At 51.8% G+C, this 14,332-nt stretch overlaps 1 protein-coding gene across 1 annotated transcript; it reads left to right on the top strand.

The window, feature by feature from the left end:
- Positions 1 to 1,850: 1,850 nt before the first annotated feature.
- On the top strand, positions 1,851 to 13,627 carry BPIFB6 (BPI fold containing family B member 6). The gene is made up of 15 exons (XM_036245872.1): positions 1,851 to 1,950; positions 3,182 to 3,281; positions 4,315 to 4,419; positions 4,884 to 5,033; positions 5,174 to 5,237; positions 5,685 to 5,745; positions 6,537 to 6,628; positions 7,423 to 7,599; positions 8,423 to 8,476; positions 8,844 to 9,017; positions 9,756 to 9,823; positions 11,303 to 11,348; positions 12,388 to 12,451; positions 12,850 to 12,926; positions 13,584 to 13,627. The coding sequence occupies exons 1-15, from the start codon at positions 1,851 to 1,853 to the stop codon at positions 13,614 to 13,616; spliced, it is 1,365 nt and encodes a 454-aa protein (XP_036101765.1). The 3' UTR covers positions 13,617 to 13,627.
- The last annotated feature ends 705 nt before the right edge of the window (positions 13,628 to 14,332 follow it).

The following is a 14,332-nucleotide window of genomic DNA, read 5'->3' as shown; positions in this document are numbered from 1 at the left end:
GCCAGGCTGAGACGGGGAGGGAGGGACTCCAGGTGGAGAAAAATGTATGAGCAAAGAACGCAGTGGGGGCAGCAGGAGGCGCCCAGTCAGATTCAGACTGTGGTCTTCGAGGATGGGGGCAGCTGGCGACCGAGGGGACGCTTCCTGGTGGGGAGGCAAAGGCTGGAATTAGGACTTGAAGGATAAGCCAGTTATGGATGGGTTGGGGGAGGGCATTCTAAGAGGGAGAGAGCGCTTAGGCAAAAGTACAAGCATAGTCAGAAGCAAAACCTGACACTGACTGTCCCAGAAACCCCGACCTGGCTGTTACCCTAAGCCACTTAGTATTTGAAGAGGGCAAAGAGTCCTGCCCAGAATCGCCTTAACCTGGCATCAGTTCTGGCCTGGGAATGGGGGGACAGGACTGTGCTCAGTCTCAGGGTTCAGCCTCTCCAACTGGGAGACCTGTCAGGGGCTGCAGGGGACCTCCACCAAGCCCCTCCCAGCTCTGTCACCCCGGCACTGAACTGGCCAGTCCTCCGGATATGATTTTTGAGGAGATTTCAAATTGGGCGTGGATATGCCTGGCACATTTCCATGGCACACGAGCGTGTTCATAGGGGTTGAAGAAACACCAAGATTGCTTATGTTCAAACCCAGACAGATATTTAAACATTGAGTGGGATGAGAGAGAAATATACTTTCATTTAGCAAAAATTGATTGTAGGCTCGAATGGTCTGCCCTGGCTTTTTAAAAGCTGTCTGCTTCTTATTCTGTAGGTCTCAGTCTAAATATATCCTCTTCACAGAGTCCTTCTCTGTTCGCCTCCCACCCCCCACCACACACACACACACACACGCACACACACACACACACACACACAGTGTCCCTTTCTATTGCTTCTCTTAAAGATTCAGGAGAAGCAGGACTGTCTCTGCCATGTCTACCTTGTAGCCTGGTCTGCCTGTCCCATAGTAGGCCCTCAACAAGTGTGAGTTGAATGAACGAATAAGTGAAGGAATGAATGACTGGGCTCGAAGTAGGTACCCATCTCTGTTTGTGGATCAGTGGAGCCCTCGGTGGCCGGAGCCTGCTCTCGGCAGGAGGCCAGCTGGAACTCCGCCTTTCTGGGTGACACAGGCCAGGCCTGTGGCCCCTCCTTGGTTTCTTTCATCCACAGCTCTAACCTGAAATAAACACGTGGCTCTGGTTGGCAGAATTTCAGGTCTTGGTAAGTAGGAGGAAGGGATTTCTAGGGCTTAGGGGTGGAATGGGAACTTTGAAGAGTCTGGGTTTGGAGGTCCTGACTCAGTTCTCTACTCGCTGGTAATGAGACCTTGGGTATGTGCCTCAATTTCCCTGTGGGTGAAGGGATGTCTCAAGAGGCCTTAAAGGGCTGTGAGCTGAGATTTTTGGAAGTGAGACTGAGCTGGAGGAAGTGGGGGTGCCATTGGCTGTAGTGTCAAGGTGAGGGGAAAGGGGTTCCCCCATTCCCACACTGGAGTGGGAGTTCCTTAGTCAGGACCAGGATGGAATCCCCTCTGTGGCCCAGCATTGCCTGGAACTGAGCTGCACTTGAACTGTTGATAAACTGCAGCTGAACCTTCCACCAACCCCATAGTGCAGGCTACTCAGAATGCATCATGCCCCCAGATGAGGAAACTGAGGCTTAGAAAGGGAAGTGACCTGCCGGGGTGACTCCAGAGGGCCTGTGTTTAATCTGGACACTCTCTGACTGCTCTGGGAGGCAGTGATGAGGCCTCCAGAGATCATCCAGGGGCCCGGTCTGCCCTGGAGCATGGGAGGTCTCCAGGGGAATCAGGGCCCAGCGGGCTGCACCCAATCCAGGCCCTGTGGTACAGGCAGAACCATGCTGCAGATCCTGTGTCTGGCACTCTGTGGCCTACTGACCTGCACACGAGGTGAACCCCGGGCGCTGCTGCGGCTGGGCATGGACATCATGAACCACGGTGAGCTGGCAGGCCCAGGTAGGGGGTTGAGAGTGGGTGGATCAGAGGGTAGGTGGTACGTAGTGATGGCTCATGTTTGCATGGCCTTGAGCAGCCTATGATCCTCATGATACACTTATAAGCAAAATAGGGTGACTTGCTCAAGTTCTCTCCAAAAGTTGGAGGCACATCTGGAAATCCTGCTTCCTTGGAACCTCTCCTTGGCTCCGATGGCAGGGGTCAGTGGCCACAAGTAGGCTGTGGAGAGACAGACATAAGCCAAATACCAGCTCACCCAATAATTTGCTGTGTGACCTCAGGCAATTCTCCTACCCTCTCTGTGCTGCTGTTTGCATATCTGTAAATGTAAAGAAATGGAAAATGGGGTGACCAGTCTTTACCGGGCAAGATCAAATAAAATATACTAAAATCACCCGGGGGATTTACTTTCCACCTTTGAGCTCTGTGACTTCAAGGGAAATGAAGTCACATCCAGGTGTAAAGGGCTAATGACAGTTCTGTCAGCTCAGTTTTTGTCCCATCTCTGGGAATTAGCCTGTGAGCACTGTGGAGGTGTTTCGGGCAGTGTTATTTGGGGTTGGAACTTCCAGGCCTGGGGAATCAGAATGTCTTGGCTTCAGGCACAGAATCTGCATTTTAACAAGATCCCAGACGAGTTCCCTAATCATCCAGGTGTGAGAGTGGCTTGGGGTCCCTATGATGTGCCCCCTGCAAACTGCTCCAGTTTCTGTCATGTCCCTCCCCACCCTCCAGCCATGCTGTACTTCTCACTCCCCTCACCAGGCCCCTGCACCCCCACTCCCCCACCTTTGCACGTGCTATGCCCTCTGCCTTGAGTAGCCCCTTCATCCCTTTGCTTCCTGGTGAAAATCCCTACTCCTCTCTCAACCGACATGTCGCCTCTTCCTGTAAGCCTTCCCAGCAATTCTTTTTCTGGCCCAAACTCCCCATGTTGTTCCTTCAGCTGCCTGCACTTATTATGGCCCTTGTCACTCATTATTGACATTACTGGTGACTGTCTCCTCCTTGAAGCTGGAGGAGGACTGGGCATGACTCATCTCTGGGTGTTTGGATCCCCCAGCTCGGGGGAGGAGGGCGGGCATAGTGACTCTGGGGCACATAGTGGTGCCACTTGTAAGGGGCCTGGGCCTGGGATGCCAGAAATTGGCCCAGGGCTGGACAGCAGTGAGGAGGCCAGCTGAGTGTCCCTCTGGACCCCCCTCCTTTCCAGAGGTCCAGAGTGCTATGAACGAGAGTCACATCCTGGAAAAGATGGCAGCTGAGGCGGGCAAGAAACGTCCGGGGGTGAAACCCATCAAGGGCATCACTGAGTGAGCAGGGGAGGGGCTGTGTGTGGGGTGATGACGAGGGCACAGGGTGGGGGGGAGAGCCGGGCCAGGACCCGAGAAGGCAGGTGGGACAGCTAGTGCAGGATGTGGGACCTCTTCCGTGCCTTGTTGCTGGCTTGCCCTGTGACCCTGGGCAGGTCACCGCTCCTGCCTGGGCCTCAGTCTCCACGGTCATCTGTGAGGACAGTTCCTGCCTGTTGTGAGCAGGGTTACTGGGAGGAAGAGAGGTTCAGGAGCTCACTGAACGTAGGTGCAATTGAATGAAGGATCCTCAGATGGCAGAGCTGGAAAGGTATCAACAACCTAATGTCGGGCAACTTGGTTCCATTACCAGTGCCGCACAGGGTTGATTGGTAGGGGCTGCCTGGAGTGATGTACTGGGGAGGCACTCTCTGGACTGGGCGGGAAATAGGACTGTGACCAATGAACGGTCTGCCAAGAGCCCAGGACGGGCAGGTAAAGGTAGATTGCGACACATCTGTTACCCTGGATCTCAGACTGGTGGCTCTCAACCAGGGGTGATTTTGCCTCCAAGGAACATTTAGCAACGTCTGCAGACAGTTTTGGTTGTCTTGATTTGCTGGAGGGCGGTGAGAGGTGTCTTTAGTGGGGAGAAGCCAGAGAGGCTACTAAACATCCTACAGTTGCACAGGACAGCTCCCCAGAACAATTATCCTGCCCAAGATGTCGATAGTGCCAATGGCAAGAAACCCTGACCCTCGCAAACCTCCCCATTTTGCCAATGGGGAAACTGAGGCTCAGAGAAGGGAAGGGTGTTGCCCAGGGTCACACAGTCAGCCAGGTGTCTCGACTCACACATGATGAGTGCTTTCTGTGTACAAATTGGTTCATGTTTGTGTTTCACGATGGCCCCACGAGGCAAGTTGATCCCTATGACATGGGGTAGGGGATTTACCTAAGATCTCCCAAGCAAGGTGGCGGAAGAGCGGGTTGAGGGCCTGGCATGGTCTCACCTGCTCCGTTCTCATTGCTGTGGATGTCTGGCCCCTCCCAGTATGAAGGTGAAGGATGTGCAGCTACCTGTAATCACACTGAGCTTCACGCCAGGGGCGGGCATCTTCCAGTGTGTATCCACCGGCATGACCATCACTGGCAAAAGGTGAGTATGGCAGGGGAGGAGAGGCGGAAAGAATGGTGTCTTTGTTTCATTCTTACATGCACATTTATTGAGTACCTACTGTGTACCATCTGGGTGCTGTGGTCTGAGATGATGCAAACTTGATTCCTACTTTGGATGGGAACCAGACCTGAGCACAGGCGATCACGGGTTGAATGATTAACCTAGGACAGAGGGAGCACTGGTAGGGTGAAGGGATCAGAAAAAGCTTTTTGGAGACTATGACAGCTGAGCAGGGTTTTGAAGGATGTGTAAGAGTTCACCAAAGCAAGAGGGGAAGGACTGCTTTTGTGACCTTAAGCAGGTCCCATCCCCCCTTCTGTCCTGTGTGGGTGGTCTCCGACCCGTTTCCCCTTCCAGAGCTGCGGAGAATGCGGGCAGAGGAGGTAGGGAGAGTGGCCACAGTGGCAGAAATGCCCATGATGCCTGCCTACCCTCTCTTCCAGCTTCATGGGTAAGAACATGGAGATCATTGTGGTCTTCAACATCACGGCCACCAACCGGATTTTGCAAGACGAGGAGACGGGTCTCCCCACATTCAAGAGCGAGGGCTGTGAGGTCATCCTGGTCAGCGTGAAGACCAACCTGCCTAGCAAGTGAGAGGCTCTGCAGCTGGGGAGGAAGGCTGGGCTCACAATGCCATCCCAGCTCAGCATCCCACTTCCTGAGCCATGCCCGTTTGTCCTGTGCCTAACTTCCTGCCATCTGTGCCCCTGTCCCCGTTTTCTGTGTCCAGCATGATGCCTAACGTTATCAACAAGTTCCTGGACAGCACCCTACACAAAGTTCTCCCTGGCCTGGTGAGTGCCCAGGGCAAGCCTGTACCCCTCACCCCGGCAGAGCTTAGACCAGGGCTGGCAGGTGCATTTATCTCAGGTGCTGACCCTGATCTGCTGACAGTGGCTGAGGAGGATTCTGAGGCTGTGGCTGGCTCAGCAGGAGATAGTTCTGTGATCATCTAGTAATGTCTGCCATGAGCACGGGATTAGGAAGTGATAGCATGCACAGATTGCCAACCCTGCCCAGATCACCAGTCACTGGGGAATGAGTCCTCACTGATTTTGGTCCTCACGGATCAAGAGATCTGGATTCTAGTCCAGGCTCTGCCATCAACTTTCCATGTGACCGAGGCCTCAGTTGCCCCTCCAGTCCCTGTCCCGCCAGGGCTCTTGGGATTCCCGTGAAGTACCATTCAGCTGTGAGGAGATGCAGGGGCTCCCTCATCCCAGCACCTTCTCTGCTTTCAGATGTGTCCAGCCATTGATGCGGTCCTGGTGTATGTGAACAGGAAGTGGGCCAACCTGAACAGTGAGTAGTCCTAGCTCTGCCTTGCTCCCAAACAGGGACATCAGGATGGGAGGACTTTGAGGCCCCATTCCCCATTCAAGTGCCTGCTCCCAGCCCAGCCTTGGGACTAAAGGAGGTCTGCGGTCTGTCCATCCCGCCATTGTACAGATGGGAAGCCTGAGACCCTGAGGGACTCTGGGGTCCTTGCCTCTTAACTCTCCAGCCATTGTTCTATTCATCACCCCCCAGACTCCAAGGACAGCAGCCATTATGGGTTCATGCACACACCTTGCACCCTGAATAGTAATCCTGATAGTGGTGATACCTCTTTCCTTTGCTAAGAGCACCTGCTACCTCCATCGTCTCGGGGTTCACAGAACTCTCCAGTGTTGGGGAGAGTTAAGCCCAATAGCTGGGAATGAAGAAGACGGGTTTATGTGCCCAAAATGTGGCCTGGGACAGATCACTCCACTCTTACAAGCCTCAGTTTGCTCATCTGTAAAACAGAGCTGGTAATCCTGACTCCGCCTGTCTGTGGTGACAGCTGAGTTGTGACAACCTTGGCAAACTCTCAAGCTCTATGCCTTCAGAGTGACGAGAGGGAGCATGGTTTTCCAGGTCAGACACCACTGCCTTTATTCTACAGATGAAATTACCGAGGCCCAGAGATGCTAAGCAATTTGCCTTGGGTCAGACAGAGGGCCAGGACACCTGGCACGTAGACCAGACTCGGGTAGAGGTTGGCTGATGCTGGCTTCTCTGGGCTGCTTCTTGGTTGGCACCTCTCTAAATGGAACCTCTTCTTCGCACAGCCCCCATACCCATAGGCCAGATGGGCACTGTGAAGTATATCCTGACATCCATACCAACCACCACAGCCAGCTACATTCAAGTGGACTTCAGTGTAAGCACCAGGGGGTCACCAGGGGCCTGGGGTCTCAGGCTGACTGGCTTGAGTAATGGGTGCTGTCTGGGGCTGGGGTCCTTGCAGACCAGGCCCACCCATGCAAGTATTTTCCTAACACTGGGGTCCTTTCCCTCTTTCTCTCGCAACTTGAACCCTGAATCCCTGAGCTGATTTTCCAACTCCACATTCACACCTGCCCCCAAGGCTGTCTGCTTCTTCCAATGTGTGGCTCACCCAGTTGTACCCCACAATTGTACAGACGGGAACACTGGGGCCTGGGAGGAGGCAGGACTTAGCTAGTGTCCCACTGTGAGTTGGTGGCAGAGTGGGGACCTCACCCATGTTTCCAGAGCTGCAGGCAACTAGGTGAGATTCATCTTCCAGGGATGGCAAGAAGTTATCTCCCTGCAAAGTCTTCTTCCAGCATGGTTCTTACAGGCCCTGCATTATTTTCCTCTTACCTCTTTCTTCTGAGAATAAAACAGAAAACACGTTCTGCATCAATGAGGGCTCAACCAGTCAGAGTCAGATGAACTGAGGTTACTTGAGGAATCAGTCCTAGGAGAAACCACCAGTGGTTTGGTGACTGGCTGCCTTAGCCTATCAGGCCTCCATCTACCCATTGGCACCCTGGGAGGGTCGAGCCCCTGGGGCCCGCTCTGGCTCCAACATCTGATGACTTGCTGACTCAGGGCTGTTTTAAGTGCCATTAATTTGGAGAGTTGAGACTCACCCACCCTAGCCACAGTCCCTCATGGCCAAGGCTGAGTGTCTTCTCTGTGGTCCCACAGCCTGTGGTACAGCAGCAAGAGGGCAACGCCATCCAGCTCGCTGATGCTGGGGAGGCCCCCGAGTTCCCTGAGTACTGTGTTGAAGGCTCTTCACAGCTCCTGCTCTCGGCCGCCTTCCTCACAGCAGAGCTTGCCCTTCTGCAGAAATCCTTGGATTTTAACATCCAGGACACAACGGTGAGCTGCCCTCTGCCCCGCCCCCTGTAATGGCAGCCCCTGTCCGGCGTGTCCATTCTTAGAATTATCCTGGGGTTGTGGGCAATGCTAGGACTGGGAGATGCCAGAACTGACTTAGGGTTATATCATGTATTAACCCCCCCCCATCCACCATCTCTCTGTCCATGTAACCACCATCTACCCATCCATCCATCCATCCATCCATCCATCCATCCATCCATCCATCCCCACTGATCCATCCATTATCCTCCAATCCATGTGCTCACCATCCATCTATGTACCTTTTCATCCATCCCATGCCCATTTATCCATCATCATCCATTCTCTCATCCATTTATAGTAACTTTCCACCATCTCTGCATCCACCAATCCCCCCATTCATTATTCTTTTCATTCTTTCACCTACCTATCCACCTGCCCATTTATCTATTTTTCATTCTCCCACATAAACATTCTGTCATCCATGGATCCTCCCATCCACTCACTCACTCATCTCTTATCCATTTTCCTCATCCATCTACCATCTACGAATCCATCCATTCACTCCCCACCCCTACCCATTACATCCACTCATTCTCATCTATCTGCACACCTTTTCATCCAACATTTTCTTAGTATTTAACCTTGTCCTAAGAGCTATGGGCATTGGAATGTGTAAGCCATAGTCTGGGCTACCCAGGAGTTCATTATATACTTACTCACCGAGTGGTGTGTTTGGATGAAGGGACCCTCAGAGGGCACACCTCATTAAGTCAGAGGAGATGTTTGCTAGGATAGGCTAGGGGAGGCTCCAGTAATCCTAAACTTGACTTGCATTTTGTAGGTTGGTGAGCTGCCCCCACAAACTACTGAGACACTGTCTGGCTTCATCCCTGAAGTGAGTGCCCCAACCACCCATGATCACCACATCCTGCCCTGTCCTGTTCTCCTCTAGTCAAAGGGACAAGAAGCTGGGGAGGCAGCTTTTCAGTGTTCATCTCCCTGGTCCCCGGGGCAATCATCTGGACTTCTCCATAAAGTACTCTTTGGGTCAGTGTTTGTGCATTGCACTTTCTATGTCCAATATAGAAATAGCCAGGTTGTCTGTTTCATTTCTCTTATTTCCTGATAGATCCACCCCAGCCTTTGCATGTTGTACTTCTTGTGCCCAAGGGAGAATCACTGGTTTCATGACAGACTCCTGGTTTCAACTGAAGCCACTGGGCTGAGGCTTGGCTCTGAGGGGAGTTTCCTGGTTTTTGTAGGTGGCTAAGGCCTATCGCAAGCCAACGCCCTTGGTGACTCAGATTAGGATAAACAAGCCCCCCAAGGTCACCATGAAGACAGGCAAGAGCCTGCTGCGCCTCCGTGGCACCCTGGAGATGTTCTCTGCTCAGCAGCAGGGCGAGGCTCCTGTGTCGCTCTTTCTCCTGAAAGTTGTGAGTTGAATCTGTTCCCCATTTAAGCCCAACTTCTTGGAAGGTGAGATTTTAGTTGATAGCCAAGTAATGGACTGAAGCGTTCTTAGTTCATCTCAATTGTGTGGTCCTAACCTCCCAGACCTTGTCACCTGATGTCTGATCCTTGGCTCTGCCATTGAAACTGAATGACTAGGACGATCAACAAACTGAGGGTCAATAGTTAGTCCTTCCTTTTTCTCTCCTCTGTCCCTCTCCCTCCCTCCCTTTGACATCCATTAGCATTTATAAGGGCAGTAAAGGGCTCAACCAGGGGACTATGGGAGCCCAGAGAGATCCCAAATCCAGTTAGAAGACATCACAAAGGACTTCCCAGAGGAGGAGATACCTAAGCAGGAGGCTGAAGGTGGAGCAGGAACTGGCCAGGAAAGGGGTTAGTGTTGGCGAGGCTGGTGATGGAGGGCACTCCAAGCGGAGGTTACAGGATGTGCAAAGGCCTGGAGAAATTACATGATTTGTGCAGGAATCTACAAACGTGCCAGGTATTTTTGAGGGTGCTGCCCTGGGCCAGCTTCAGGGAGGGATGAGGAGCCTGGGCTGGGTCATGGGGATACTGTTGGGCTCAGGTCCTGAAGATGGAACGAGCAGAGAGGAAGACCTCTGCTGTCTTGGCAGCAGTGGTGGTATTGGAGAGGTGGTAACACTTCTAGTTTTACCAGCCTTGATGGAGGGCCTTCTCCCTGCTTCCCCTCATGCCAGCACTTCAACCTGAAAATCCAGTACTCAGTGCGTGAGAACCGGCTGCAGATGACCACCTCCCTGGAGAGGTAGGAGTCTCTGCCAACACTGGCATCCTTGGGCCCCTGCATGGGCATTACCATCACCATTTGTTTTTCTGCTCCAGGGTCTTTCTCTTATCCATCCAGCGCCAGCCTACACTGCCAGGCTGATCGGGTCACTATTCCTGCTCCAGAACCCTCAGTGGCTCCCCATTTTCTAAATGATCTTTTCTCAAGTCTTAGCCTGGCACTCAAGGCTCTTGTCAAATTCTCTCCCACTGCTGCCATTATTCCACTAGGGTCTTGCACAGTGGGCTCTGGCTGTGAGCCCACGCTCCTCTTTCCATTTAATAGGCTTTTGCCCATACTGTCCAAATGCCTGCCACCTATCAGTGCCAGCACAACTAATTCCTCCTCCAGGTAGCCTTTTCTTATGCTAATAACAACTAACATTTATAGAGCTCTGTCTACATTGAGGCTCTGGCTACCAACATGATATTCATTATCCCACATCAACATCCTAGTTTCACCTTCAGTTGTTCATTCATTTTTGTATTTGCATTAATCTTTCATCTGGCTTGTAGTAGGCCAGGGTTCTTTCAGTTGCAAGAAACAATTCCAACTTTAACTAACTTAGTGCCAAAGGGAATCTTTTGGCTTACATAATTGAAAATTCTAGAGGTAGACTTGCTTTCAGGCATGGCTGGATCTAGGCATGCAAATGAAGCCCTCAAGAATCTGTCTGACTCTTCCCTTGGCCCTTTCTATCCACTTTGTTGGCTAAAGTCTCAAGCAGCCTCTCCCCAGGTGGTGGCAAAGTGACCCCAACAAGAGAGGCCTCTTATCCAATAGTTCTAACAAAATGCCAAGGCTGCTTCTCATTGGTCTACCATGGATCACATGACCAACCCTAAGCTAATCACCATGACTGTTCTGATTGAACTACTCTGATTGGCCAGGCCTGGGTCATGTGCTCAGGCTGGGGGCTCTGGATTCCGCCTCACCTGACTGTCTTGGAATGAGAGTAGAAAATGGAGAGTCTGCTATTGGAATAGGGAATAGATGCTGGGATGATATAGTTACCAGATGACCATCGCATGACCTGTTCTGGTGCCAATGTGAGTCAGTGCCTATTGGATAGAGACTGTGCAGGGCTGGGTGAGGGTTTCTAACTCTGTGTCCTTCAAGGATCTGGAACTAGTTGGTTGGGCTGCAAATCTCTACATACCTGGCCTTGAGCAGGAGCAAAAGACACGACTGGGGATGGGGGTCCCAGAGGGAAGAGCAAGAATCAAGGAGAGGAGGCAGTGGTTTGAGCTGTGAGAAACAGAATGAGCTATAATGAAAGAGAGTGAGTGCCCCATCAGAGGTAGCATGCAAGCAGAGATGTATAAACACCTGATAGGAAGGCAGAGAGGAAACTTCTGAATCAGGGTGGGGTGGGAGTGTTTGAGATCTCCTTTCTCCAGGGCCAGGGGCAGTGGACCTGACTGCCCTCTCCCCTCCTTTTTTCCTTCTCCTCTGCAGATTACTGAGCCTGTCCCGGAAGTCCTCATCGATTGGTACCTTCGATGTAAGAGTCCCAGCTGTTTCTGCCTAGTCTGGCAGACTAGGTTTATTCTCTCTTGGGATTGCGGGGAAGGGCCCTGAAATGGAGGCAAAGTAAATAGAGCAGGTCATGTGGAATCTGGGGATCCTGACTTGCTGTTTGACCTTGGGAAAGTCACTTAGCCTCTCTGATTCCCTGTTTTCTTTTCTGGGTAGAATCTGGACATGTCCGTGGATTGATTGTAAAAACACTGTCATAGCCCTGGCCCGTTTCGCTCAGTGGTTAGAGCATTGCCCCTTGGACCAAAGAGTCGCGGGTTCAAGCACACGTACCTCAGTTGCATTTTGATCCCTGGCCCTGGTCAGGGTCAAGCAGGAGGCAACAAATCAGTGTGTCTTTCTCATATCGATGTTTCTCTCTCTCTCTTCCTCCCTCCCACTCTATATCAGTGGAAGATATCCTTAGGTGAGGCTTAAAGAAAACACCAACATTGTCATGCATAGCAGCAACCTGAGCTGGCTTGGTTAACCTAGCTGTTCTTTTTATTAATCTCTGTAGCTTCAGAGCCTAACACAGAACCTGACCCAGGCAGGAGGTGCTAAAAATACTAACAATAGTACTTACCGAACACTTACTCTGTGCTGCATACTTTAGCCAAACTCACTGAAGCCATGTGAGTAGGTGCCGTTATATTACCATTTCACAGATGAGGAAACTGAGGTACAGACAGGTGGTAAATGAATGACTGATCAAAGCTACTGAGTTGTCTATAAGAGCAGGAATGGGGTCCACAGGCCACCCAGTGTCTCCTGAATTCCTCCATGCTTGCACCATGACCCAAGGCCCACATGTCACCTGAACAGGGACTAAGCAGAGGTGAAAGGCGTCCGACTACAGTTAAACAGGGTCAGGCCATTTTGAGGCTGGACATATTATTTGATATCTCTAATAGTATTCATTCCTGTGGTCCCCAGACCCAGTTGGAATGAAGGCTGAAAGATTTTGTTGAATTGAATTGAATGATGGGACGTGGGTATTTTCTCTCTTTCTCTTTCTCCCCCAGGAGAAGAAATTGACAGGCTTTATCACGGATTTTCTTCGAGAAGCCTACATCCCCGCTGTCAATGGTGAGGACTCCAACAGGCTTTGGTTTTGCTGGTGCCCAGCAGGGAGGGATGCCAGTTGGTGGTCTCAAAGCCCCTCCCCTGGCCCCAGATGGTGGAGGCTAAAGGGAATGGATTCATTGCTGAATCTTTGAGACTAATGGAGTCTTAATGTCACCTGTTTACGGACAAAGACACCTCCCACCATTTGGAACCTTTGACCTTTGACCCCACAGCGTGAGTCAGATCTTAACCCAGACCTGGGATGTTAATACATAGTAATCTGCCTATGCTGTCTAGGCCTGTGCAGTGGGCAGACACCATGATCAATTACAGCACGATTTCCCGCTGCCCTGCTCCAGGCAGCCACTCAGTCAGCTGCAGAGTAGTCAGGCTGAAATGACTCTTGCTGTGTTTCTCAGATGTGCTACGAGTTGGACTTCCACTTCCGGACTTTCTGGACATGAATTATAACCTGGCAGAGCTGAACATAGTAGAGGTGAGGCAAGAAACAAGGGGAGGCCGTGATGGTCAGCACTTTTGGCCAATGAGTGACGAGGATAAGCCTGCCTCTCTCAACCTGGAGGGAGGGGGCTGAGGGCAGTGGCCACCAGCACAGTCCTGCTAATCCCTTGAGTAGCACCCCGCCTTTCAGAACCTGGCCCCCCGAGGTTAGGGGATCCCCAGAAGGAAATGTGAATTCTGCCGGCTCTCTTTCCCTGCCACCTCAGGCAAATTATTTCACCTTTCTCTCTGCCTCTATTATTCTGTGCTAAAAATGGGGTGATAATATGGGTCCCTGCTTCAGAGAGCTGTCGGGATGATTCATGGAGATAATTCACCTAAAGGCATGTATAGTAAGTGCTCAATAAATATGAGCTTTACACTGCATGCCAAGCACTGCACATAGAGCATTACATGTGCATTTTTCTAATTCTATCTCTCCACTCTGGGAGGTAGGGGTGCTTGTCCCCACTTGGCCATTGAGAAAGTTGAAGTTCAGAGAGGTGAAGGATCGCAGGGCAAGTTTCACTCATGCTCTCCTCTTAAACACTGGCTTCCATGACCTGGTCACGGCCCGGTCCATCCCATTCTGTGCCTGGGTGGCCCCACCTTTGCTCCCCCCATCCCTGCCTGGCCCTTTGCCTCCTGCCAGAACGCCCTGGTGATGGACTTGAAGCTAGACTGACAGGATTCGGGACAAGATTTGGCTGCCAACACCAGCACACCACCAACTGGCTACACAGCGTAGAGGAGCCCCTGATTGGAGCCAGGGGGCCTGGCCCCCACCAACACTGGCTGCTTCCCTTAACAAGAAGTGGTGGGGTGGGGGTGGGGGGAGGCCCGGGCTGAGACCTTGGCAATAAACAGGAGAGAGGCCCTCACAAACATGTAATGTCTTGACTTTGTTATTTGTAGCAAATTGATGGGTGGCTTTTCTTCCCCTTGGGTGGGTTTTCGGATCTAAGACCAGCTGGAGGTCTGAGGGAAGCTGGTCACAGCCTTGGGGCAAGCCTGAGCATATGTTGAAAACTGCTGGATACTATGCTCAGGGCTTTCCTTGTACCATCTCATTTAATACACACAATAGCCTTATGTGAAGAAGGTAACATTGCCATCCCCACTTTACAGATGAGGAAACTAAGGCACAGCGAGGTCAACTCCCTCGCCCAAGGTCGCACAGTTTAGCAAGTGGCAAACCTCTCCCCTCTCCCCTTAGTTGCTCGTCCCCCAATCTTGGTACCTTGAGGGTGGCCCTGTTCACAGGGAACCTGTAGAAGACCCAGGGGGGCTGCCTCTGTCTCCTCCTTTCATTCTCACAACAGTGGAGAAAGATGAAGACTGTCCTCATCTCCCAGGTGCAGAGACTAAGGCTCAGAGAAGTGGGACAACTGGCCCAAGGCC

Source organism: Molossus molossus, unplaced genomic scaffold (assembly GCF_014108415.1).
Source record: "Molossus molossus isolate mMolMol1 unplaced genomic scaffold, mMolMol1.p scaffold_m16_p_6, whole genome shotgun sequence".
NCBI classification, from domain to species: Eukaryota; Metazoa; Chordata; class Mammalia; order Chiroptera; family Molossidae; genus Molossus; species Molossus molossus.
Note: the sequence above shows the minus strand (reverse complement) of the source record. Positions and strands in the feature narration are given on the sequence as shown.